Raw genomic sequence first — 27,989 nt, 5'->3', positions numbered from 1 at the left:
TCCAACAAGTTACATTTCAAATGCTTAATAGCCATGTGTGGTTAGTGGCTACTAAACTGAATACCGAGTATAGAATACTTTCATCATCAAAGAATATTAGAGCACAGCTCCAGGTATCTCAGCTATAGTGTGGCAAAACTACAAATGTGCCCAGTGTTCATTTCAGGTGAATGCAAACTGTATCTGAGCTCCTGTCCTGTAGAAAAGCATCCACCAAATCAATGGTGGTGTGCCATGTACATGACCGTGTTAATGTGCTCTAGCAGAGAACACCTCTGGCAACACCACTTAGTTGGGGCTAGTACATGCATTTGGAGTATTCTCCAGGAGCTAGCTGTTTCAGGTGCCATACTATGCATTAAATGGGGATGTGATGGGGACTTCCACCTCCGCAGACTTTAGGTCGTTTTTTTTTTTTTTTTAATGTCCTGTTTATTTTTGAGAACACAAGCAGGGGAGGCTCAGAGGTGGGACAGAAGATCTGAAGCAAGTTCCTCACTTACAGCAGCAAATCCATGTGGGGCTCAAACTCACAAACTGCAAGAATATGACCTCAACTGACTGAGCCACCCAGGTGACCCCATGCTTTAGGTCATTTTAAAGCATCACTAAGTTCTTCCATCCCTTCAAATACAAAGTATCTTCACTTACTGTCCTATTCAGAAAAAGAGGAAAGTTCCAAAGGCCTTGCTTCAGCCTTCTCTACTATACCTCTTGATTCCTAGGCCAAACTCATGAATAGATACGTATATCCATTCTGACTATACATTCAGGTAAGGTGAATGATCATAAGATGCATCCCAGAATCAGAGGACCCTCTGTAAACTGGCTATTGGCCAGGAATCCACTTGTTACCTAGTTCTCCTATGCTTCCCTGTCCTGACTGGGGGGCCATAATCTTTGGGTTTCTGGTTATGAGGGTTACTTAGGACTTGTGTCAAACATTCTCAAATAGTTCTCCTTTTTACAGTGGTAAGTATCTGAATAAATGGCTGTAGGTCCCTTTGGGAGAGAGAACTGGTAGAGTCATTACCATGCACTCTTCCTAAAAGTTCTGAATTTTTCCCTCCCGGGAGAGAAGACAATCAACTATGTTTCAAGTTTAAACACAGGGCAAAGGAGTATGAATACTGATTAAGTAAACTGCCATTAACCTCCTGATCTTGATTCTTCTACAGATAGAGTAGCTCTGCTGTTGTCTTCATCCTAGCTTGATATGGAACACCTTAATTAATAGAACACCTTTCACAAGTGCCTCCTATGTCAATCTATTACTTTTAGCGAGTATATCCTCCCAATACATCAGTAAGTCTTAATGATCAGACTGCTACCAGGGGCTATCTGTGATTCACCTACAACAGGGATAAGGTTTCATTACCCGATGTTACCAAATGTTGCAATTCTAACATGTTACCTTTTTAGTATATATTTCCTTGAACCTCTCCAAATACCAAATGTTAGTGTTGTGTAGAATATTTAAGGAGTGTTGCATGGAGGGAAGTGAAAAGTTGGCAGGGACAAAAAGCTAGGATGAAAATCGAACTGTAGCTTTGACCAACTCCTCCAGGAGCTGTTTCTAGAGTGACCTTTCAGTTTTGTCCTAAATTGGACCACATTGACCACAGTGTTTCCTCGCCCCCTGCTTAGTCATTGGGTTGCCCTAAAAGATGTGGCCTTCAAGTTTGAGACTGATAATCTTGTCCATCCTCTTTTGGTTTGCAATTCTTCTTGGTAGTTCTTTTTATAAGTCCTCTGTATATATCAGGAGTCTTCCCATCTGTAACCTCCCAATTTAAGGCACTTTCTGCTAATTTAGTCAAACGTCCTAACTTCCTTGAAGTAATCTTTGTTTTTAAAACTTCATCTATCCTAAGACCTAAAACTTAATCATATATCATTACCAAGAATTAAAGTTACTTTCACATCTAAGTCCTTAATAAACCTGGAGTTTATTTTTGTATATGGAATAAGGTAGGCATCCAATTATCTTCCATCTGATGTTTTTTTTCCAGCTAGACTTACTGAAAGGCCTGTTTCATTATCTTAATGAGTTAAGAGACTGCTTACAAAGAACTGATTGTCTTATTTACTGAGTCTGCTGGTCTGTGAGACTATACCTGGACTTAAGGGTCTGGGACCCAGGTCTTGGGCCTGTGTAACTGAAGTAACAAGACTTCCATAGGAAACCAGTGCCATGATCTATACCAAGGCAGAATAGAACACTTTTAGCATCATCCTTAACCCTTCACACTGCTATAGGGATGAGAAGTCCGAGAAGCTGCAGTTTGGGGAACTTCCCAGGGAGACTGAGGATGGTGAGCTGCTGTTTCCTGTCCCATATACATCTATAAAGTCAACCTTATGCCAGGTAAAATCTGTTTTTGTCTTGAGCGTACTAATCCAAATGTGGGACCACTTCTAGAAGTGGTTGATCTGTTCTAATCTGCTTCTGGTGGACTTTAAATTAGCGGGTTGTTTGCCTTCTGGAACAGTTGTTTCTCAAACATTTTCTGGCCTGTGAATTGACTTCTCTAGAAGTATTGACTATTAGACAATGCAAATGGCACTGCAGATTCCCAGCACCAATGAGCAGGTATACTAATCCTAAAACAAAGAGCCCACGGCACCAAATATAGATAGTAAATCTTTCCCCTCCTCCCCAAAATTAAAACTTCATGTTCTCTATGGAAAAGTTTTAAAAGGAGAAATCTCCTGGGTAACTTGTCAGTTTTGAGAATGTCTGAGGGTGGGGATGCTGTTAAAGTTAATTGTGCCCTACCTATTTCTCAATGAAGCCACCTACACAGAGCTCTTCTGCAGCTGTGACTTGACTTTTAAGGACAAAGGAATCCACACAAGTGTTAACTAGGCACCAATTATTCCAAGGCAATGCAGGGGAGGAACAAGACCCAAGCTCTTATAGTCCATTATCTATTGCATTGTCTCATAGTAGTGCTTGGGTGTCTGTCTTTTGTCTCGGGCCAATGCTACTACCCCCACAAACTTTCCAGTCCCTTCCCATTCCAACCTTCCCCAGGGTGTGAATTTCTATTATAGTTTCCTATATAGGGTACCTTTTGAGACTGATCTTGGGGAAGGAAGGCAGCAGTTATACTTGTCAACCATCTTAATCTCAGAGAACCATAGGTCTCCCACCCAAAAAGACTATTAAAGATGCTCAGGGCTCAATCTTTAATAGTTTTCATGATTATCCTTGTGATTCTAATAGGCCTGCCTAGGACTTTATGTTGGAGGTACTTGGGTGTGATACTGTATTACAGAACTTCGAAAATATTTTCACTTGTGTATACATCTACTTACAACCACCCTAAAACCTTAACACAAATCCTTCAATACCACTCCATGGATAGAGGTATAGTCTGAATAAGAAGCCATTTTTATTGTATATGAAACAGAAGTCCCACCATTTGTCACAAGGGATGGGTAAAAAAAAAAAAAAAAAAAAGGATTTAATATTAATCCTTTGTTTGGGGCTGAGACTGTCCCTTCAGGTAACAAGTCCAAGAGTGGACTTATAAGAAAGCTTGAGGGGAGGACAGCCTGAGGGAACAGATAGAGAATGGGACCTCCACATAAGAGATACAACTGAAGCAGTCCACACAATCAGCATTCAGCCAAGTGGCTGAAGCTTCTCCAGAAATATTTTTCTGCTTACTCTAAGAACCCAGAGATGTTCAGAAGTCTTGTTCTTACAAGGCCAAGTGGTTGGTAATGTATCCCTTAAATTCTCATGAGTCCAAGAATTGGGAGAGAGAAGTAGCTTAGAATGGAAACCTAAAAAGACTCTCTACCCATAACCAGACTCAACATAAAAACAAACTGCTGGGGGAACCTGGGTCGCTGTCTGTTAAGCGTCCGACTTCGGCTCAGGTCATGATCTCACAGTTTGAGTTCGAGCCCCACATCTGGCTCTGTGCTGGAAACTCAGAACCTGGAGCCTACTTCAGGTTCTGTGTCTCCCTCTCTCTCTCTGCCCCTTCCCTGCTCGCTTGTGCGCGCGCGCGCTCTCTCTCTCTCTCTCTCTCTCTCTCAAAAATACTAAAAAAAACTGCTAAAGAGAAAAATAGAGGAAACCGGGTTGTAACAACATCAGTCTATTAGTCTAGATCAGTCTTCAGCTATTATAGTCTCCCTTCCCATAAAGCCTCATCGTGAGTGCCTATGGTAACATCAAGGGAGCAGCTCTACCTTTACACTACACTTTGAACTCAATTGCTATAGGACACTTCTGATGCTAGGTCTTTCAGATTTATATTGGTACTACAATTTCCCCCCATGAATTCTGTTCTAGGGTAAGGAAGAAGACTTGCTGAGCTGTGTGCTGAGGATTGTAATGGCTACGTGGCTTTCATTCTTTGAACATCTGAGAAGTCTTCGGAAAGTCCATCTTCATAAAAGTCTTCATGTCCATAAGCGGTATTACCCCTTCTCACAGGACTGACTTGTGAACATGAACTGAACATTTTTCAGCGGCACTCCCCATAATTGTGTTAGAATAGGTTCTCTGAAGAGCAGATGTCAAGAAGGAATTACACGTGTCAGAGATTCGTTCAGTGGGAAATGCCCATGAAGGAAGATACAAAGGAATCCTGAGGCTGGAAGAACTATAAGCTTACAATGCAGGTCTGATCTCTGTGCAGGAGGGAGGTAAGAAGGGAAGGAAGGTCTTAGACTTCAGTGCATTTCTAAAAGTTTTGACAAGGCCACAAGGAATACTTAAGCCAAAGGGCACCCATAAGGAAAGTCCACTGTCTCACAAGAATAAGTCTGCATTATTAGTGCTATGTTCATTCACTGGTTGGAAGCCACCCCACAGGAAGTGGAACCCAGGCAGGGCCGTGGACTTGAGCAGTGTGATAGAAGCTGTTTAGTCACATATGCTTCCTGCAATCAGATCTGAGGAGCATATTTTCATGGTCACCACAATTTATTGCATGGTACAGGTGTCCTTCATATTTTGGGAGCAGCAACCCCATAGTTCCCATGGGCCTCTTTTGCTGTGGGTAAACTAGAAAAGGAAGGCCAGTAGAACTACAACCCCAGTCTGAAACTCCTATCAGAACCACAACTGTTAACTCTTTTCCTTCCACTGTCTATTTGGAATTCCTCTCACCCTCAAGAAATCTTGAATCTTGAGGAATCTTATAGCTATAACCACTTTAAATCTTGGTGGCCTACCTGATGATGAAGCAACCCAATTTTTCATTCCTGAGGAGGTTGAACCCTTGGTAATCATACTCCTATTTGTGGATTGTTTCACATGTACACTTATGCTTATAATGGGGCATGGGCACTAGAAAATGCCTCAATAGATCATCTTGCTTCTCATTTACAAACTCCCCCATATCCATTGTGTGAAAGCAACTGCCTCTTCAATTAGGTCAGTTACTCCTGCCAGGATAGTAACTCTTACCTGTTGGTCCCTAAGCACTGGAGTCCTAAGTAGCCTGAGGGCAGCTATAATTTGTAGTTCAACAGAACCCTTGCTGTATCCTTTGAGGATCAGGACTTCCAACCATTCAGAGACCTTATTTCCTGGGATAGGAAGCAAAAGTCCCCTAGTGGATGATTGAGACTGTAACGTATTCCTGATTCTACCTCTTTGTCCCTGGACTCCTGTATCCTATTGGGGACCAAGCACCAGATAGAGATCTAATTTAATGCAAATACAGCATCCTAAAGGATGGCCACTTTTTTGTGTGGAGTGCTGCCTCTGAGCTGCCTTTTCATTTGTGTTTTTAGAAGACTGCCCCAGAATTGAGTCTAACTGCTTCTGGTTAGTGAAGTAATGTTAATGCTTCCAGTGAATCCCATAGTCATGATCCCTATGCTGCATATCCTATGGTGAAGAATGTCTACTCTTCTGTTACTGTGTAATGTGGGATCTCTTTCCCATAAGTCATTCAGGAAGCCTTCAAAGTAGTGCTGGCTGAGGCTTTCGTAGACAAGAAAGGAAAATCCACACCCAGGATAAGTACATATCACTGGCAGTACAAACCTTCAAAGTAGCTGACTTGCCAAGGGGCCTCCTTGAATAATAGTATTATGTCTGGGTTTCAGCATTGAACTCCATGCTCAGTAGGAATCTACTTGGTTGAGCCCACACAGTCTCCTTTGCTGTCACTGCTGCTACTTTAATAACCCATCACACCAGTTCTGAGATGACCACTGAATGTCAACCAGCAGAATTGCCTCAGTGGCTTAGTTCAGAGCCTTTTCTGGTGTACGCTTTACACAGATACAAAACTCCTCAACTTGAACCCAACCCCCATCCTTCTCTCAGACCTCTTTACCTTAAATCTCCTGTCTCTTACTTTGTAGGCCCCTGCCCAAGGACTTAGAGATGACTCTTGGACCACTTTACTTTTCACAGAGCATGAATGACCAGTTGTACCACCTGAAATTCTGCCAACTAGGAAACTTTGATTCTCCACTCTTTCAAAGTCTCAAGGCCACCTCTGTATGTAACTATAATGCATCTGCCATCCATTTTAGGTCATGCCTTCCCAACCCATAAAACATAAACCAGTCTCTGGCTTTTTCTTCCTGTTGGTGTAACAGACCGCTTCATGTGGCCATTGATGTGATCTGCAGGAGAAGAACTACTGCAAATGCTCTGGATGACCTGACTCTGGAATTCCTGCTCATGCTTCTGCCCTCTGATCTTCCTAGATTTGGTCGTGGATGAACCATTTCCATCTCTCACTGCTGCTGGACCTGTCTAATTTTGACTTAGGTCTGATACATCCAACTCCTAATGGGCAGTTCTGGATGCGTGATCACTTGTTGTCCCGTGGCCAAATCTTCTGTCTCTACCAGGGTCTAACAAAATGCCAGGAGTTATCAAGTTACACAGTTCTCTGCTGTAAGTGACACAGCCTAACTTAAATACTAGGGCATGTGTAATAACAATTCCATAAGCTACATGCTGTTTCTTTCCCCATTACTGATACCTCTAACACTTGAGTGTACTAGTTCCTATGGCCTATGTGGCAGTGATGTTTGGCACCACAGCCTGAACCTGCAATAGAGCCTTTTCCTGCTCTGGGCCCACTCAAAGCTGGAAGCCTTCCATGTCCTCTGGTACAGAATTCCTAAGTGAGGAATACATTATCTCCAGAATCAAATGTAGCCTACCATGCATTGTTTTCTCCTTGTATAGAATTTGCAAGATGATCTTCACTTTAGAAGCATTTCTTTACCATTGGACCCCTGGAAACCTTCACTGAAATGCTAGGCTACTGACTACTCTCAGTATTTGTCTCTTCCTCTGGAACATATGTGTCTAAGGCTTTCACAGTCCACTTCTTGTGTATTTTGCCCAATCAACCTGTCACTGGTAGATCATTGCGATATTCTGTGGGAGGTCTAGTCCTTCTAGGATTATATTATGGTATAAAGAGTTAACATGGGCGCCTGGGTGGCTTGGTTGGTTAAGCATCCGACTTCGGCTCAGGTCATGATCTCACGGTCCGTGAGTTCGAGCCCCGCGTCGGGCTCTGTGCTGACAGCTCAGAGCCTGGAGCCTGTTTCAGATTCTGTGTCTCCCTCTCTCTGCCCCTCCCCTGTTCATGCTCTGTCTCTCTCTGTCTCAAAATAAACGTTAAAAAAAATTAAAAAAAAAAAAAAAAGAGTTAACATGCCCCTGAGGGAAGCTGAGTACTATTGCCTATCCCATGTGAATGGAAACTTCTCAGTCCTCTTGAAACTGGAATAAACATCACATCTGCCCGGTTGCTAAATTCTCTATCATGGACCTGAGTAGCATTTTTTAACTTTGGAGAGAAATTTTGGAGACTTCTATCTGGCCTTCCCCACTGTGCTATCTCTTCCCTCACAGACCAGGTATGCCATATGGTAGTTATTCCAATTCTAATAGTTCTAATCAGTCACTAAGTGGCTGAAGAAGTGACCACTGGGTAAGTTCATGAAATCAGGACATACTGAGAACTGGACTTTCTCTAAGACCCCTTACTGACTGGATTCTACTACCTAGAGCAGAGCCCCAACTCCAGTAGAGGGACCATGATTGTTCTTTCAGTTTATCAGTATCAGTCTTCAATGTCTAGGTATTCTCTTCCTAGTGTAAAATTGCCTAAATGACCATAGTTCTCTTTAGAGAAGAGTTCAGGGAATCATGATATAGAACTGAGGTTTTTTGAGTCCTTCCCCTTAGGGATCCAGGTACCTCTTGGGTTAATGAGTCCTAGATCTTGAAAATCAGTACAGGTCTGGAAACTGAGCAAGAGATTGACTATTGCAATGACCATCCCTAGTCTTATATCCATTGTACTTTGTTTTTCTAGATGGTAAGCCAGAGCCTTGCTGGCTACCCACCTGTTTCAGCCTTTGGGGCCCAAAACACTAAAACAGCTCCACAATCCCCTGGAGCCAAGCCCCTTTGACTTTACCAGTTCTTAAAGTAATTTCAGCCTTCTGACTTGTGGTCAAATGCTTCCATTTGGTCTCAATTTCTCCATTATCCCCACTGATCTTCATGAGCCCACAACTAGAACTACCTTTGCTGTCATCAGACCTGGTGAGAGCCACCATTGAACTTCTCAGTGGTACTGGTGCCTGTATCACCAGTTATGATGGTTTTGGATGTTGTGTCTTGTGTTCAACTGAACATAACTTTCTGATGGGTCTTCTGTCATTACATAACAATCTGTTACAATATGATTACCTGCATCTTTATTTTGACCTTCTTTCAGGACAACCTAAGCATTTTCACTTTGCTTATCATTAGCCATTGTTTTCAGGCTTAAAGGAGCCACTCTAACAGGGAGTTTGCACAATCTCCTAGGGTGTTCGCAAGGGTAATAAATCCCACATGCCAAGAAAGTGCCTCCAGGTTGAATTTTTCATCTAGTCTTAATTTTACATATTTACATCCTATTGTTCCTGATCAAATACTCCCCAAACCATTCCCACAGGTACTCATGTCAGTATGTGCTGGCTAATTCTGAGAACTTGGGCCCTGTCTACCCCAGAAAGGGAGGTTATACTGCACTTTAACCCTGGTTATCAGCACAGTAGACAGGAAGAGAAGTGAGGATGGCTCTGGAGAGGAACACCTGTTGCCTCACAGAAGCCATCCCTTACTAAGGAAATGTGGGTCACCTCAAAGTCCAAGCATTTGGAGTAGCTACAGGGCCACTATACCCAAAGGTTGGCATCCAGAGGTTCCCATGCCATGTTTTAGTGTCCCAGGTTTTCCAAAATAGAACCCTGACCTTCTCTGGCTGAGCATTCAAACACTGAGTGCTCTACGCCTCTAACAATGGTCTTTGGCCTATCACTTAGCTGTATCATTGCAGCAGATAATATTTTTGTAAGTTAGATGCTCGGGCTCTCACGCATAACCATTAACTGCTCGTTAATAGCTCTCAATCTTACCATCCTTCTGCAAGTCATCAGTGTAATTTAGAAAAACAAATTCCATGACTTTATAGACTGTACCCTCCACCACATTTCTCAAGTGTTTGTATCCTTACATTTGCAACAGTGTTTCCCCCCTACTGGGATATCTTCTTAATTCCCCACTAGTGAAATCTTTAGCAATTGAGTCATCATCTTGTGTGAAGGACTACCTATGCCCTACCCACTAAGTAAGGTGGCATCATCCTCCTCTGCCAGGGAGTTAGCGAGCCAGATGCCCACTTTACATTCTGCTTGCTCTGACCACTCTTGGTCCTCTAAGAAGCAGACCACAAAATGGGATTAGACTTACTGGAAGCTATGCCTATGAGAGAAATGCAGAGGGAGCTAGATGCTGGGCAAGCTATCTGCTCACAATGCCAGTCTGACCTCTGTAAAGTATTGAAAGAGGTTAAGGAAGGAAAGGTCTCAGACTTCATTGGCCTTGCCGAAGCTTTTAGAAGTACAGTGAGGAGTCCCATAGCCATAGTTACCTGTCACAAGTATTCTGTCCTGCAGGAATGGGCCTACCCTCCATCCCTAAAATGCCTAGTTATTGGCTAGGAGCTGCTTGTGGGAAATGTGACCTCAGTGGAACATGGTGATGGATTTTTAGATGGCAACAGCTAAGGCTGACAGTCAACCACACTCATACCACAGGAGATGGGGGAGGCATATTTGAAGGTTGCCACAACAATCTCCATGCTTTGTTGTATGCTCTATAAAACCCCTTAGTCTTTTCTGCTTAGGTAGCAAACCGAATGCCTCTTGGCTACATCCAGGTTTCACAATACTAAAATACATAAGAGTTGAGGGATTGATATTCCATAGCTAATCTGCTAAAAGCAAATTCATGTGCTAGGCTGAACTCCAAATGAAGAGTGCCATAAATTGGGTTCAAGTTTATACCTAAGTCCCTTGAGCATATTCTCCCTCAGAAAATATAAATGCTATGCACTAAAGGAGAATAACAAGGTTTCTAACCTCTCTCCAATTTTTTTTAAATTTTTTTTTAATGTTTATTTATTTTTGAGACAGAGAGAGACAGAGCATGAATGGGGGAGGGTCAGAGAGAGAGAGCAGACACAAAATCAGAAGCAGGCTCCAGGCTCTGAGCTGTCAGCACAGAGCCTGACGCGGGGCTCGAACTCACGGACCGTGAGATCATGACTTGAGCCAAAGTCGGAAGCTTAACCGACTGAGCCACCCAGGCGCCCCACCTCTCTCCAATTTTTAACCTGGTAGTTAAATGCTAAAGCTTCAGACCTTTTCTCCAGGCCATGTCCTTGTCCTTGCCTTTTCCCACACTCCTCCACAAAGAGGGCCCTGAGATCCGGTGAACACATACTTGACATTAATTCCAAACCCCTTCCCTTGGTCCCCAACCATGGTGGGGGTAAGCAAAACAGGACTTTGCTTATGATTGTTTTTCCCTTTATATGAAGACTATTTGACTCTTCCCAAACTCAGACCTAAGGTTCAGGAAAGCTAAACCATGATGTAACGATGGGATAGAATAGGCTAAAAGTTAGAGATTTCAGGGAAATGTGAATATAATCAGAACCCTAAATGAACACATTCTAGATATCCCAATAGTCAGAATCAGAAGTCACTTATTCTGGTTGTTGTATAGTGATCTTTCATTTGCACTTGACTACTTCCCTTCATACTAAGGTCTGTGATCATTTGTTGTATACCTAAAGCTCAATAGACTCAACATCTTCCTGCCTGGTTATAGTTAAGGGTTTGTAATCCAACTTTGAGTTGCATCCAGTTCTACCCTTTGAAGGGAAACTGATCTGTGCATTCGTAGTTGGGACTGACTATAGTGTCAGCTGTGTAAGAGACATTAAATATGCAACCATTCAGACCTTGAGGAAAAAAGCTTTTCATCTTTTCCGCAGCTGAGTAAAATGAGGGTCATAAGGACTAGAGGCTTTGGAATTCTAAACCACTGAATTCCATGTGGCATCTGGCTGGCTCAGTTGAGTGTTGCACTTGATTTTTGGCTCAGGTCATAATATCAGGGTCATGGGATCAGGCCTAGATCCCCCTGTTGGCTCAGCACTAAGTATGGAGCCAGCTTGAGATTCTCTCCCCCTCCCTCTGCCCCTCATGCTCACTCATGAACACTCACTCTCTCTCAAATTTTTAACTGCTGAATTTTTTTTTTACCTCCTATAAACTGAGTCACCTTGGGCAATTCTTCTGTCACTTCTGGGAATATCCATTTCTCATGTGCAAAGCAGGGACAGTAACTGCCTACAAACTGTGGTTAAGAATCACATTAGTAACTTTCAACAGCAGCTACTTAACTAGCAAAGTGTTTTATAGTCCTTTTCTAGGTATTGAATTAATACTTAATCTGGAAGGTAAAGTCAATGTTCCTAGAAATGCTAGAACTCCTAACTTCACCTTATTTTGTGATCAATTCAAAAAGACCATATGTAGTGAGGGATCCTACAGATGTACCCAGGGAGAGCTACTGCAAGGAGTAGAGGTTCTCCTCTTCATGGAGCCCTCACACACTTCAGGCTACTTGACAGGAATGGGTCTGCAGGAGAAGTACGAAGGTCATGTTGAAACCTGATAATCTTGTCCACTGCCCTTCATTAAGCTGATCTTTTTTTTAACAGGCCATATTCTTCTAGAACACTCCATGCTTTCTTAGTACAAGCAATTTTAGCATCTTGGCTTAAAGGTTTAAATCAAAATTGCTTTTCCTGTTGTTAAGTCCACATGAATGAAACGACTCCATTTTTTTTTTTTTTTTTTAGAATTGAAGCAGGCACAGAAAAAAGTAGAACCTATTATATAACATTCTAAACTCCAAAGCATTGGATCTAGGCATCTTAGAAGCTCTGCATGCAACTGATAAAGCAAGGGTATTCTATCCTATTTCCAATGTGTAAAATGTGAACAGTACTAACTACCTCACAAGTTAGTGTTCATTCAGCACTTAATTCTTATAAATATCCTAACTATTTGTATTACTGAGGTCATCATAATTTCACCTTTACAGCTCAAATACCCTTTAGTCATTAAAATAAACATAAATAGAACTTAAAGCTGTACATTAACATTCCTTTGGAATCACAAAAACTGGAGAACACTGGGCCTAACCTCTCAGACGGCTTGAAGCTCCCATTTGGCAAGCTGCCCACCATATTTAAATACCTTCTCCATATGTTTGAGAGGGAAGGAAGTAATGGTCACTTGAACTTAGTTTCTGTCTTCAGCATTTGGAGAAGCCGCTCCCGGATCTGCTTGGTGCGGACAGCGTAAACAATGGGATTAAGGATTGGAGGAATGAGGAGGTAGAAGTTAGCCAGTAGAGTGTGGACTGGAGGAGGTACCTGGTGACCAAATCGGTGAATGAGAGAAGAAACCACAATAGGAACATAAAAGATCAGAATGGCACAGATGTGAGAACCACATGTCCCCAGGGTTTTAAGTCGGGCTTCAGGTGTGGCTAGCCCCATCACAGCCCGGAAAATCATCACATAAGAGACAGAAATAGCCATGGAATCCAAGATTAGGACCAAAAAACCAATGCTTAACCCATAGACATTGTTGACCCTGCTGTCACCACATGCCAAGGTGACCACAGCCATGTGCTCACAGTAAGAGTGTGAGATGACACGAGCCTTGTAAAGGGGCAGCCGTAGGCGGATCATCAAAGGCAGAGGTCCGATGTAGAGTACCCCCCGAAAGAGGGCAGCCAGCCCCAACCGTCCCACCATAGCATGAGTGAGCACTGTGGTATGATGTAGTGGGTTGCAAATGGCTATGTAGCGGTCCAAAGCCATGGCAAGGAAGATGCCTGACTCAACTGTGGCAAAGCAGTGGATGAGGAACATTTGGGCCAAGCAGGCATCCAGGCCAATATCACCAGCACCAAACCAGAAGATTCCCAGCAGTTTGGGCATAGTAGAAGTGGATAGAACCAGGTCAACAACCGCCAACATACACAGGAAGAAGTACATGGGCTGGTGCAGGCTATTCTCCACCTTTACCACAGTCAGAATGGTGATGTTCCCCACCACAGCAACCAGGTACATGGAGCCAAAGGGGATGGAAAGCCAGAGATGCAGGGACTCCAGCCCTGGGATGCCGGCAAGCTGGAAGGAGCTGGGTACTGAGCAGGAATTTTGAAAAGTGAGCATGATTCATAAATGAACCTTCTCACTCATGCCCCAAAATGCCATAGAAACTTTTTCTAGAAATATTTTATTAAATCCTATAATAAAGAATAGAATCATTGGTAAGATGCTATAAACTTCTTAAAAGAAATCATGGAACAATATCATAGTGTAAGTGTCATATTATTATGGTCACAAAATTTTACCTGACAAAAATTTGCCAAGCACAAGCCAAACACATATTTGAATGTAAGAGTATCTCTGTATAATAGGACTCCCAAGGAGCAATGTTCTTACATCAATCATTGAAATGACCTAAGGCAGACCAGTACCTATTTAGTCCTTTAAAGGTAAACTATACGGTATCTCTCAGTATTCTATTAGGTCTCAAAATGAGAGCTTCTTGAAAAGACACATTGATAGACCCCCAGGACTGTCTAGGCTCTGTGGTAAATCAAAGGTTAAGCTTGAGGCCAACACTTGCTATTGGATGATCTGAAACCTTTAATCTACAGGCCAAAAATCACTAAGACATGGACTGGTGAAGAAAAGGGACCTTGAAGGATAGAAACAAAGCAATTCCTGAAAAGCAAAAGCTGATGAATGTAACTCAGTTTGTCTGCCGAGAGGCAGATCCTTGCAAGGGCCCTCTCCTTTTATGGAGGCTAAATAGAGGATAAGGCTCCAGAAGCAGAGCATTCTCCCCATTAGGGAAGAAGACCCGTTCAGCTCTGAGTGGCATGAAGCCTAGAAGACAAGTATTTGGCCAAAGAAGAAATGCCCTACCTGGAGTTCAGGACAACTGGCTAAAGGGATATTTGTATTTTGAGAAAAGACCTAGAAGCAATTTTGTGTGGGTTTTTCCTCAGGGTCTAAAGGATTATACCAGAATGTTTCCTATCTATACTAGAGGAATGTCAAGGAAGGAGAAAAACATATAAGCTTTGTCTTCTACATCTTGAACCTTGTTGGGTTGACTATAGCAGATAGTTAATAGTCTGGGCTTTGGAATTTTCCAGATCTGGTTTCAGATCCTGGCAGTAGGAGCTGAGGCAAGTTACTTTATCATATCGGTTATATAATTGACTTCAACTGACAACAAACTTAAACACTTGTAGCCTAGAGGAGGCATGAGGATTAAACAAGAATGCAATGTCTGACACATTAACAGTAAGCATTAGTTCTTCTCAGTTGAGAATATTGGATATATTTTTGGTCTTGAAATATTAAAGTTCAAAAAACCTTGGAATGCCTCTCTAGGGAGCCACGGTACTGGGAGGATGACCACCATAGTAGTGACTTGATCCCACAGAATTCCTCTCGATGAGCTGGGTTTCCTCTCCATCTCAAGGTTCTCCTCTATCACTACAAATGGGAACGGTGTTGGCAGTAGCAGTAAAAAGGCTGAATCATTGAGGCTGGGGGAAAAAAAAGAGCATAGGAACCAGCCTGTGATTGAAGTGACCAGGTGAAGTCAAGCAAGGGGAGCCTGTCTTGGTTTTTTCACCCTGTGTGCTGGTTATTTTCCATTTGTCCCTCTGAAGCCCTGTCCCAGGTCCCTATAAGCTGGTGTTTATAGGGCTGCATTACCCAGATTCCCTTCTCCTCTGTTTTCTAGAGGAGTTCAGCCAATATGAGACACCAATAAGAGGTACAAAAAGGAGACTGGAGATCAGGAACATGTTCTCCAGTTCCCTTCCTGCCACGCACATATGGCCTTGCCATGGTTTTCTACCAAAGGCAACAGCTCTAAAAAGTGACCCCTCCTGTTTTCTGGCAACAGCAGCTTCCCTTATGTGGTCAGGCCTGAGTTAGATAATAATGTGCAAGGTTGGTTCTGGTGCTTTACCATCCCCTTGTCAGTTTCCTTAACCCTTTCCAGGCCTCTGTAGATAATCCCTTCAACTGCCACTTTCACCAGGCCACTGGTTTGGATGGGTCACACCAGATCCCAATGTACAATCTTCACTCAGTACTGTCTTTCAGAAGTTGTCTTCTTCCTTAGTAGGACACGTAATCTGAAAGTTGACAACTTTACAGAACTAGTTCTACAGGCAAATGAATGGCATTCAGGGCTAAATGACCTTTACCAGGACTTCTAGACTTACGAGGGGACTTGTCTACTTCACCCTTGCATCTAATCAACTGGCTTTAATAACCTGATACTACACTAAGCAAAGGTGTAATCACATAGGGAATCTTTATTCCAGAAAAGGAAGAATCCTTGAATGGAAAAATCAACAGGACTTGGCAAGCGAATTTGTTTTCTATCCCCATGCTCCTCCTCCCTCAGCAGTTACCCTCCTATTTTAGTGAAGAGGTGTCAGCAGTCTTTTTTTTTGTTCTTTTGATGCCATTTGAGTCTCCTCAATACTGCCTCACAACCTGGGGAATCGTTTCCTTCAGACTTTGGGCAGAGAAGTCCTGTTGTGGGAAGATCTCACAGCCCAAGTTACATACAAAGCTAAGTATAACTAGGGACTTCTAGACATCAGAAGTGATTTCTCTTGAAATACAGCACACGTGTACTACATCAGACTTACTAGAGCCAAGCCAAATGTCTTCAATCCCCTGGAATGGCCTCAAGCCCTGAAGAAGGCAGATTTTATTTGTATCCTTTCTCTTTCCTCCCCTATACCTGACAACATACAGAGCTCTTTTTCCCAATGACCATTTCCTCTCCATGTTTTCCTCTTCCTATTCATCTCCAGAAACACCTCATAAAACTGAAAAGGGTACCCATGACTGGAGAGATGCACTTCCGTTGTTAAATGGGATTGGGCTGAGTCTTGGTTAACTTTGCTGACTGCCCCATTCCCATCCTTTCCCTAAGATCCTAACATTCCTTAACATATGTCTCCCTAGTCAAACAGCCTTCACACTTCAAACACAATAGAAGGGGAGGCTACTGAAGCTCCTGCTCAGAGTTGCCATGAGGATATAAGGAGTCAGGCCAACCTGCCACCTGAGCTCTATCCAAATACATCTGCCAACACCAACCAGATTTTTTACCATTCTTGACCCTACCCACTACCTTCCAACAAGGCTGAAATTTTTTTCTACTTCCTAACTATATCATGTTCTTTTGCCTCTAAGAATTACCCATGTTCTTGGTGTTGGGATGGCTTTCCTCTTCACCTAGCCAATCCTTACATATGCACCTTTCCATAACTTAGATGTCACCTTAAATCGCTCCAACCCTGTCTGTGCTCAGTGCCTGTCTTTGTACTATACACACACAGTGCTCTGAATTGCCGACTTACATGGATGATGCCTCAAACAATCTAAGTTTCATAAGAGTAAGGAGCATTCCTATCTTCTCTAGTATAATCCCTGGGGTAACACAATGCCTAGCTATGTTGAATGAGAATAACCTATTGCGTATTGAAAACATTGGCAGGTGTCTTGGAGTGTTTTGGATTGCCATTAGCAATCTAGAGGGCCTCTTCAGACTCCTTGAATCCGTAAGGAAGCATGAGCTCTGTATGGATTCCACACTTCAAGTCTCCTCCCAAGAGAATTCCTTCCCTCTGAGTCTTGTCTTGGAGACTTACACAGGAGCACAGTCAGAAGTAGAATGCCCAAGGGTCCCAAGTCTGTTCATCCTAATAGTCTTGGAACCCCTCCTGATGACCTCTGTTCCTTTTCTAGATTCCCCTTTTATATAATGCTCTTACCTCTGCTGGGTATTGTCAGCAAGAGCCTAGGGCTCTGCAAATGCCACTGAGGCCTGGTACTTATAAGCATTCTGTTCAGGGGTTGAGGGAATTCTATCTGGACTTGTTAACCTTCCCACTTCCCTTAGTAGAGAAGGAAAATAACAGGCTTTGTCCCAGAAGAATGAACACAAAATCTAACCTTAAGCATAGCTATCCCTAGTATGTCAGGCTTGGTCCAGAGAGGTCTCAGGAGAACAGACAGACTCTCTAATTGAGTCATGATTACTTGGGTGTCCAAGTCCTGCTCTTGCTGGTTGTATCTGGCCTCCCTGGAGTCTGTAGCTATTCTAAGGGCACCAATAGAAATAGAAATCATAAAAGCTTTTATAGGAAAAGGATGAAGAATCTCCTTGTAATTAGAGTTCAGCATGGCTGTAAATATCTAATGAAGTTTTGATATTCTGAAAGTATTTGGAGGTGATAATAGTGTCTCTAAACTTTAATACAAACCAAAAAATTAAAGACAAACCAATGGCTATTCCCTAAAAATTATATACTGTGGACTCCCCCCCTCCCCCCCCCACCCCACTCTGGTTCACATTATTGAGGAATGGATCCCATGGACTTGGAGGTAGAACAGTGCATCTCCTTTATGTCTTTCTGAAACTAACCTTTCCAACCTAACATCCCATTCCCATTCCTCAGAAAGGAGAGAAGCCAAACTGAGAAAGTGGTTTATCTCTTGGTGTTGCTTTTTGTTTGTTTTGGGTGTGGGGCACAGAGAGGGAGAGAGAATCCTAAGCCTGCTCTGAACTCTTAGGGCAGAACCCAATGTGGGGCTCAAACCCACAAACCTTGAGATCATGACCTGAACCCAAACCAAGAGTATGTTGCCCAACCAACTAAGCCACCCAGGCACCCATCTTGGTGTATCTTAATGGGATGCTTATGTGTTGGTGGGTATCATGATTTAGGACTGTGGCAAGACATGGCCTTGGAAGCTCCAAAGGCTTGAGTTTGCAAGCTAGTTCAGTCATAATACCCACTGTGTGACCTTGAACAAGGTTTTTTTGTTTTTTTCCCTCAGTGTAAAGTAGGAATAATCATCTCTGGGTAGCTTTCATAATTGAGATACTGTGTATGAAGAGGCTTGTAAGAAAACCTATCAGGCACTTAATAAACAGCATTGTTAGAACTACTATAATTTTTGTGTCTTTCAGAAGCATTAGCTCTCATCAGCCTGGGAGACCTCCTGTCTCCTTTAGACCAGGAACCAATATGGTCAGAACAGGGGTTAATGCAGTAGAATCAATACATGAAGGCTCTCATTTTTACTCCCCTTCCAGAGTATCTTACTTTCCAGCACCTCAGGAAAATCTGGGAACTCTAGAAGCTTGCTACCTCCTTCCCAACCTTAAGTTTATATTCTATGTAAAACTGCTTGTAGCTGCAGGGTAATTCCTTGCTTTTGTGCTTGTGCACATGTTATACCCTCTGCCAAGTAAAGTAGGAATGTCATCCCAGATATGAATCTATATCTAGCTTTTGAAACTTGGTTCAGTAAATACCACATCCAATTGAACTCCTCCTTTAAATTTAGAATTTAGTAGGTTGGCTAGGATTCTTATACATATCTTTCATGATACTTAGAAATTATAAATAGTCAATAAATCAGTGTATCAATTGAATCATGTTAAAGGTTATAAGGCCTCTTTAATAATTTGACTTTATGGACCAACTCAAGACCACCTTTTTCAACTGATAGAGAAGTATGCATATGAGCTGTGTAAAAGAACATTAAAGATACTAACGTTCCCCATAGGATATCTTAAATCTGTATTAAATGTGAGTCAGAAGTCTATTCAGCCTTGGAAGCAGAGATGAATCCGAAATAAACATGGTCCATACACATTCTAGCACTGTCCAGGAGAGGGCATCCTGGCCCAAGGATGAGAGACCATGACAGACCGCTCCACAACACAAAGGAAAACCTCAAGCTTGATGTTAAACATGTTAATCCTATGTTTGAATGTGTTGATTCAGCTTTGCCTTCATCCAATCAGCCCTGTCTTACAACATGGCTTCCCTTATAAGTCCATCAAATATAAGGAGGCTATTCTGGTCAGGCTAACCTATGGATACCAGGGACCCAAAATAAATTGAATATTGGATTTCTGGTTTATAACTCTTTCAATGAGTTGTATTCTTGCTCTGAAATAAGCCATCCTTCATGTGAAATTCCTATAAAAGAACTCTTCAGTGTGTTAGGCCAACTGCTGAATTGGAGTAGGTGGGAATAAATATTTGAGTGACATGCATACATCTTCTCTGAAGTCTGAAGGCTGATTTTTTTTCTCATCCATAAATGGGAATACTGGTGCTCAACATAAAGAACTTTGAAAAAATCCTCCTAGCTTATAAGTGGCAGAGCCAGGATTTGGGATCTGGGATCAAATTTGAGCCCCTTCTCACTTCTGAGGGAAGTGGTATACAATAGTGGTTAAGATCATATACGTGAATCCACATCTGTCTAGTTAATTACCAGTACCAACACTTCCTAGACATGTGTCCTTGACCAAGTTATCCTTAAACCCGGGTTTTCCTTATCTTGGTCCCATCCTTGACCCCCCCCACACACACACACCCCTGAGTTTTCACATCTTCTGTGAATTTTATCACATCCTTTATCTTATCCTGCACCTCCCTCTATATCCCTCATTCCACCAATCAACTTTCTCTGAGCCTCAAACCATCAGATCCCTAGCATCCCTTTACCCACTCCCACACAGTACCATTGGTGATTTACTCTTTTCTGCATTTTCCAGGATGTGGGAGGTTTCTGTTAAAGCCTGAAGTAACTGTGGATGTACAACTGGATGAGAGAATCCCCTTCAGATCTACATCTTCATAGGCAGATTTGAAAATCTTAATTCAGGTGTCAGAATGATTTGACAAATGATGGGCTGTATTATACCAATAAACATAAAAAAGCTTCTAATTCTCAGTCATTAAATGAAATCCCTATCCCAGTATCAAGTACCGCCTCTTATCTTCTCCTCCCCTTACTACCTTGTGCTGCTATACTTTTGTTCCTCTGGCTATCATCTCCCAAATTCTTTTTCTCCTTTTCACCAAAACAACCTGAGGAGATGTGAGCTTCTATAATCCTCATTTCTCAGATGAAGAAACTGAGACACACAGAGGCTAACTAATTTGCCTGAAATTTACATAGGTACTGTGTGAAAAACAAATTTGAATTCATATACCGTAGGTTCCAATTCTACATTTTTCATTGCTAGTTTGTCAGATGCTTTTTCTGCATCCATTGACTTCATGATTTTTCTTTTAGCCTGTTGACTTGATAAACTACAGCAATTCTTAAATGTTGAGTCAACCATGCATACTTAGAATAAATCTCAGTTGGTCACAGTATATATTATGTGTTGCCAGATTTGGTTTGCTAATATTTTGCGGAGGATTTTTCTACCTGTTTTTGAGATTCCCCAGTGAACCCATATGGACTGTGTGTCTTGTGTTAGAAAGTTACTGATTCATTTTCTTTATATTCATCTATTGTTCGAGTTTCAGAGATGATCTTTCATAGAATTGGTCTGTTTCATTAGATTGTCAAATGTATGAGTATAGTTAAAAATACTCCTCTACCGTGTAGGGGTCCGTGGTTATGGTCCCTCTTTCATTTCTGTTTAATAATTTGTATCTTTCCCCCCCCCCTTAACCTGGCTAGAGGTTTATCACTTCTACTGATCTTGTAAAAGAACCAGCTTTTGGTTTTGACTTTCTCCATTGACTTCCTGACTTCAATTTCATTGATGTCTGTTCTAATTTCTTTACTGCTTACTTGAGGCTTAAATCCCTTCATCTAGTTTTCCAAGATAGAAGTATAGGTCCTCTTTTAGATCTCATTTCTTCTAATATATATTCAAGGCTAAATTTTTTTCTAAGCACTGCTTTCACAGCATTCCACAAACTTTGAATATAAAACTTAGAATACAAAATACAAATCATATTTTTATTGTAACTTCAAACTATTTAACTTAAGTCTTTGACCCATCTATTTAAAAAACATTTAACCTCAGTATTGGGTTTTCCAGCAGTCCTTATTTCTAGTTTAATTCCATTTTGGTATGAGTAGACTGACTTATTTTTAAACCTACTAGACAGTGTGTTTTGTGGCCCAGAATCCTATCTTAGGGCTCAGCTGGTTAAGTGTCCAACTTCGGTTCAGGTCATGATCTCATGGTTTGTGAGTTTGAGCCCCACGTTGGGCTCTGCTCTGACAGCTCGGAGCCTGGAGCTTGCTTTGGATTCTGTCTCCTCCTCTCATTGCCACTCCTCTGCTTGTGTTCTCTCACTCTCAAAAATAAACATTTAAAAAAATGCTATCTTCGTGAATGTTCCACGTGAGTTTGAAGAATATTCTGTTAAATAATGTAACTTACAGAGGTCAGTTAGATCCAGTTGATTAATGGTGCTGTTCAATTCAACTATGTCCTGATTTTCTACTTGCTGGATCTATCACTTACTGATAGAGGGAAGTTAATCTCCAACTATAATTTGGAATTCATCTATTTCTCCTTGCAGTTCTAGCCTTGCATGTTTTGATGTTCTGTAAAGTGTATACACATTAAGGACGGTCTTGGAGAGTTAACCTCTAGCATTATTTAATGCCCCTCTTTAATCCCAGTAATTTTCCCTTGCTCTAAACTTTGTCTGAAATTAACCAGATTTCTTTTGACTAGTGTTAGTAAAGGGATAGCAAAAGACCTATTATGCAAAGGGATAGTGTTAGTAAAGGGATAGCAAAAGACATATTATGCATCTTTATGCTTAAAGTAGATTTCTTATATGCCACATATAATTGGTACCTATTAACCCACTCCAAACCCTTTTTAAAGACCAATATTAAAATCCAAGAGTATAAGGTCAAGGTCTCACACCCTTGAACAGTAGTCAGGATTGCCATAAGGACTGGCTAAAGATACCATTTTTAGATACCTGATCTTTGATCCTGACCAGACTCAGCTGACCTGTTGCTGTCCAAAGTCTTAAAGCTGGAGAGGTCTCCTGGCATATCTCCTCCTCTGGCTTCTGACCTTTTTCTAATTCACACTGACTTAGTATCTTCCATTACAGAACAAACCAGTAAGAATTGCAGAAGTGTTTGCTTTGCCTTTCCAACAATCTTCCCTTGCCCATATACCAGACTCTGTTAAGGACAGGGGTTGTTACAATAATTGTACTTAGAGGCTCAGAGCAGGAGAATGTTACCTTTGTGTATTAACCAACGATTGGCTTTCCTTCATTGTTTAACCCACTTGTTCCTTTACCTTCTGGTAAAGCTATTTCCCTGTCCATTTGTCATTTTTTATCTAGACTTTTCCACCTTCTGGAAGGGATATTACTTTCAGCCACTGTACTGATCCACATTGCTGCCAGTAACACTAATCTAGCAAGTGCCTCACCCTTAGCCCACTTCCATTCATGTAGGGTAGTTTACAAAAGTAGAAAACTAGCAGGCTATCCTCACCAGGAAATACAGCTGCATTTACTGTAACTGCATTCACTATCATTCCCAACTTCGCCAGAATAGGGTGCAGCTACAAGTCATGCCATCAGCCCCTAGGAATTCAGAGTTTCTTGCTTTGGAATCCTCCCCACTTTCAGCACCCACGGTAGCATCCCTGGTCCCTGGACCACTATAACAAGTAAGGGAAAAAAATTGAAGTGATACAAAGAATTGTGTGGTCACACCAGTATTCTCCCCCATTCTTCACCCAAATTTCCATGAAAAGCAGAAGAATCTATCCAGTGGGGACCTTCCCTTAGTCCCCCTCATATTGAATATAACTACATATTCATGGAGGCATGTAAGCCAGCTATTCATGTTTTTGTCTCTTCCCCATGCCTCCCCATTTTAGACAGCAAATTTTTCAACTGCCAATTCCAATTCTCTATTAGACCATTACTATGAGGGTGATAAACATGTCCTTTTGATGTGATATCTTATCCCCCCTGTTGGACATTATGGGCTGAAAAATGAATCCTTTGGTCTGAACAAATGTAATTCAGTGTCCCAGATTGGTACAGTATCTTCTGTTTCAACCTCTTAACAGTATTTTGGGTACTTACATCTATCACTGGATGTGAAGACCCAGTCTAGAGCATCTATTCCGATTAGGATCCACTTATAGCTCCCCCCTCAAGGGCTACTGGCATTGGCCTATGTAATCCATTTGCCAGCTATGTGTGGGGCCTTCCTTCCCATCACCCAGGAATTTTTCCCATAGCCATATTCAGTCTGTCTCTCTTGTTGACAGAACCGTTCTGACATTTTGTGCCTTGCAGGGTGCAAGAAGAATATCTAGATTCAGCCCAACTCTACATTGCTACAGTACCACTATGTCCACTCACTTCATAGACCTACATAGCCACCTCGAGCACATGGAAAAGTCCATCTGGTAGTTCTAATTCCTTTCCAAACCTGGAAGAGTTTCTTCCAATGGGCATCAATATGTCCTACTCCGATGTGCCCCTTATGTTCTGGAGTGACTTCCACAGGGCCATGCCCCATTTAGGCATCCCTTTAATAGTCCAGTTTTCCATTGCCAATCTACCTGACCATACAGCCAGGCTATTGGTTATAGCCTATGAGTTGGTAAATAAACCTAGGGGCTTTTTACCATTGTACCATTCTTCCATCACTACTAGGTAAATGGGCAATTCAGCCTATTAAGCTGATTTATTCTTAGCTTCTTTAATCAAAGCCTTTCTATCTGGTGGTCTTATGTGGCAGTTTCCCAAATGGGATGTCATCCATTCATCTTGAAACTGCTGCCCAAAAACCAAGCAGCTCTTTGTTGTTCAGTCAAGAGCTGTTCACCAGATACTGTCCATGTGGCAATTCATTCTAGCAGTTCCTCAGGTGGCTCCAAAGTTGGCCCTAGAGGAAAAGGGATAACCTGCTCATGAGTATGATGGGCACCTCCTTTCACTTGCCTGGTTGCATGCTTCTACACAAATCATTCCATTTTATTGAACCCCTCTGGGAATTGCCTTCCTTGTTAGTGTTTCTCTGACATCATCCAAGACCCTACAGGTATCTCAGTTTTCAGGATTATGTCCTTCAGTCATTGAAGCAGTCTTAATGCCCAAAAGAAGGCTAAGATCTCTTATGGCATATACTAGATGGCGACATCTGAGAATTCTTTGTTCCAAAATCCCAACAGTTGCTGCTAAGAGACCCTCATGGACTTTTGCCATAAGCTCCAGTCTACATGAGTACAGGTGGAAGATACTTGGAAAATCCTATCTGAGTGGGGGTCATAAGAACCCAAAGGCATTAGGAGAGCCAGTCTGTAGAATTCAGACATGGCTGTTCTTGTTCAGGTCCCTATTCAAATACAGCTTTCTTTCAGGTAATCTTCTAGATAAAAGCTAGCAATATTGCCAGATATGGAATGAGTTCTCCAAAATCCAAATAAACTAACCAAACTCTGGGCTTCTTGCTTGGTTTTAGGAGTGGGTAGTTAACAGTTTGTTCTTAATCACTTGAATATCCCAGGTCATTCCTGCCCAAGTTATACCCAAGAATTTTACCACCTGTACAGGTGCTTGAACATCTGCTGGATTTACTAACCAGCCCCAGTTGGCCACTAAAATCTACCTGGATTTAATTTGAGATAATACACTGCACTGATATCATAACTGAGATCTGCATCCAGTCCAAATCCCTTCTAACAAAATTTTGGCAGTAAGTGGGTGAGCTCAGAAAACCCTGTGGCAGCACAGTAAAGGTAAGTGGGTTCCTTCCCAGGTGAAGGCAAACTGTGGTTGGCTCTTTTCCATGATGGAGACATAGCAAATATCTGTAAAATTAATCACTAAGTACCAGCCTTCTTCCCTCCATTGTATTTTTTGTATGATTGAAACCAGTTCTGAAAATGGTGAGCTATACAATTTATTTAAGCCTCCATAATCCACTGTTAGTCTCCATGAACCATCTCCTTTTTCATGAGCCACACGGAATTTGTTGGTACCAGTGATCCAACTTCCAGCATGTCATTAAAGTGGTAATCTTTTTGCCTACTAAGTATTCTGTGTGGTTCTAAGTGGACTCAGGCAGTTTCAGTAATTCCCACTTAGCACATTCAGTTAAAGCTGGTCTGAAGGTAGATTTCAAGGTCTTCTGTTTTACAGTATTAGGTAGGGGAAGCAATCTAGTTGGATATAATCTCCATCCCAATAATTCAGGTAAAGGAGATGTGACCACCTCAAAAAGTCTGAGAATCCCAATTTTTTTTTTTTTTAACATTCATTTTTGAGAGACAGGGTGAGCAAGGTAAGGCACAGAGAGGGAGACACAGAATCTGAACCAGGCTCTGATCTTTCAGCACAGAGCCTGACACAGGGCTCAAACTCCTGAACCACAAAATCATGACCTGAGCCAAACTCGGATGCTTAACCGACTGGGCCACCCAGAACCCAAGAATCCCAATTTTAATCTAAATAAACTCCCACCTTTTAATCTTATCAACTGCTATATTTCCATATCCCCCTCCCAATCTAATCTTATACCCCATTAAGACTTCAACAGCTTTCAGATTCACAATACCTTGGCCTCCTGTGTCAAGGAGTCCAGAATTTTTTTTTTCCTCCCTCTGTCATTTTATCTGCACATGTGCCCATGGCCTTGGGTCCCCAGGTGGTATACCTTAATCTATACCTTGGTTAATCTGCCTTTATCATAGCCCCAGGCATTTCCTGGTCAGGTTTCTCAACTTTATTTTTGCCTTTCTACTTCTTAAATTCCTCCAAACTGGGGCAGATAGGAACAGATTTGGGGACCTCTAATATTGGGAGACCAACAGGATGTGCCTTTGACCCACCCAGTCCTTAGTGCTGCATCAACAGCTTTGTTTCAATTCCATCATTGTCCACTCTATCCATCCCATTTTTCAACCATCTAAACTTCCACTCTGCTGAGTAGGCTCCCTTGACACTCCCCTTTCTCTCCCCTCATTATTTTTATATTCTTGGTATCAGTAAGACCCATACAGGGAAGCTGAGAGCAACTGGATAAGGCTTCTCCAGTTATTGTCCAATTTTGTAGCTATTGAATTACATTGAGTGCCTATTCAAAGGGAGCCCCTTACTCACAGCATTTACCATAACCTGGGTAACAGGCATATTCAGCAAGAATATCCCAGTTCTCATAAAGCCAGTTCCACATGACTTGCATATAAGAAGCATATTGGTTACTTCACCTGAATGTTTCACTTGGCATTTACAGGGGGAATTTGGCAGTTCCCCTTCTCAGGATAAACACGTTATGGTGGTTTTTATCCAGACTGCCAGGCTGGCCATTTCCTCAGGAATTATCTCCAGTGCGTCTGGACCACGTACAGCCATCTGATCAACAGTGAGTTGCAGATCCTATTTTAACCCAGACATGTTCTTCACTCTGCAGCATTTAAAACCAATGACTCAACACTCGAACTAGTTATACTCCTGATACCTTTTTGGTAAAGGTTCTTTAGGAAGCTGATCCTAATCCACAAAATGAGACCATTCCTTTACACTCCCCAGTGTTAGTAGTTCCTTAGTTTTACCCTCTGCCTACACTGACCTTCTAGGTGTGGCTAGAACTGGTTACTTGTAACTACCTTCTTCCATTATTCTGTATTCCCTTTGCCTTCACATCAGCTAGTTATGGTTCTTTACTTGGTGGAATGACCCAAACCTTCATTCCTGAAGGATTGTGATCAGTTATCATCCTACCTCAGTTATTGTAGCTTTCTGTTGACCTTAATCATAGGACATGGTAATACCAAGAGACACCCTAATTTCCTGTATATCTAGGCATATTATTTCTTACCTATATTTTGGAGTAAGTTCAATTTCCCCTTGGTAGTAATGATCGATCACTCCAGCCAACACAGTAACTCCCTTCTTTACCTTTTGATTCACACAGGAGGAGCTCAAAGTAGCCAGGTGGCAGTCTTGACTTTAAGTTCAATGGAATCATTGTCTCCAGGTAGCATTCCTTTCTTTAGAACTCGGACCTCTAGTTCTATAAGCCCTAAGTTTGTAGAAACAGAAAGCATAAAATTTAGCTAATGGGTCATTAGGGATAATAGTGGTGCCACTCCCATTTCTACTTCTTTAAATCCTAGACCTGTTAATACTGGCTGTGGGAGAAATAGTATCATATATTGGATACTGATTCAGAGTATCCAATGGAGCCTTCTGTAGGCCTTTTTGCAACCCTGAAATATATTGCCACCTAGCTGGTACTGTAACTGAGTCTCCAAAAGGCCATTCCACTATGCTATCAAGCCAGCTGCTTCAGGATGGTGGGGAAAATACCACTGTATTCCATAACATTGGGTCCATTGCCACATTTTATTTGCCTTGAATGGAGTTCTATCAGAAGCAATACTGTGTGGAATACCATGATTGTGGATGAGGTATTCTAAGTCCCCATATAATTTGGCAGAAGCATTGCATACAGGGAAGGCAAAGCCATATCAAGAGTTAAGTATTGCGGTGGCTCAATCGGTTAAGTGTCTGACTTCAGCTCAGGTCATGATCTCACGGCTCATGAGTTCAAGCCCCGTGTCAGGCTCTGTGCTAACAGCTTGGAGCCTGGAGCCTGTTCAGGATTCTGTGTCTCCCTCTCTCTGCCCTCCTCTGCTCGTGCTTTGTCTATCTCAAAAATAAACACTAA

At 42.0% G+C, this 27,989-nt stretch overlaps 2 protein-coding genes across 5 annotated transcripts in view; one reads left to right on the top strand and one right to left on the bottom strand.

Annotated features, from left to right (window-relative positions):
* Positions 1–27,989, top strand: part of TRIM21 (tripartite motif containing 21) — a 145,997-nt gene that overhangs the window by 11,572 nt on the left and 106,436 nt on the right. Inside the window, exons 2-3 of one of the 4 annotated variants that reach the window (XM_042957961.1) lie at positions 2,260–2,368; positions 4,313–4,668. The exons of 2 other annotated variants lie outside the window; for them this stretch is intronic. Coding sequence is in view for 1 of the 2 variants with exons in the window: in XM_042957959.1 (XP_042813893.1) it covers positions 12,307–12,326 (20 nt within the window). In the remaining variant the exon portion in view is untranslated. Of the gene's footprint in view, positions 1–2,259; positions 2,369–4,312; positions 4,669–12,218; positions 12,327–27,989 lie in introns of all 4 variants that reach the window. One more of the 4 variants, XM_042957959.1, reaches the window with a different exon arrangement.
* LOC102972207 (olfactory receptor 52M1) lies at positions 12,654–13,607 on the bottom strand. The gene has a single exon (XM_007089416.2). The coding sequence runs from the start codon at positions 13,605–13,607 to the stop codon at positions 12,654–12,656; it is 954 nt and encodes a 317-aa protein (XP_007089478.2).

Source organism: Panthera tigris, chromosome D1, assembly GCF_018350195.1.
Source record: "Panthera tigris isolate Pti1 chromosome D1, P.tigris_Pti1_mat1.1, whole genome shotgun sequence".
NCBI classification, from domain to species: Eukaryota; Metazoa; Chordata; class Mammalia; order Carnivora; family Felidae; genus Panthera; species Panthera tigris.
Note: the sequence above shows the minus strand (reverse complement) of the source record. Positions and strands in the feature narration are given on the sequence as shown.

Excerpts from the sequence above, each read along its gene's own strand:
- LOC102972207 (XM_007089416.2), bottom strand. The coding sequence starts at position 13,607 with ATGCTCACTTTTCAAAATTCCTGCTCAGTACCCAGCTCCTTCCAGCTT.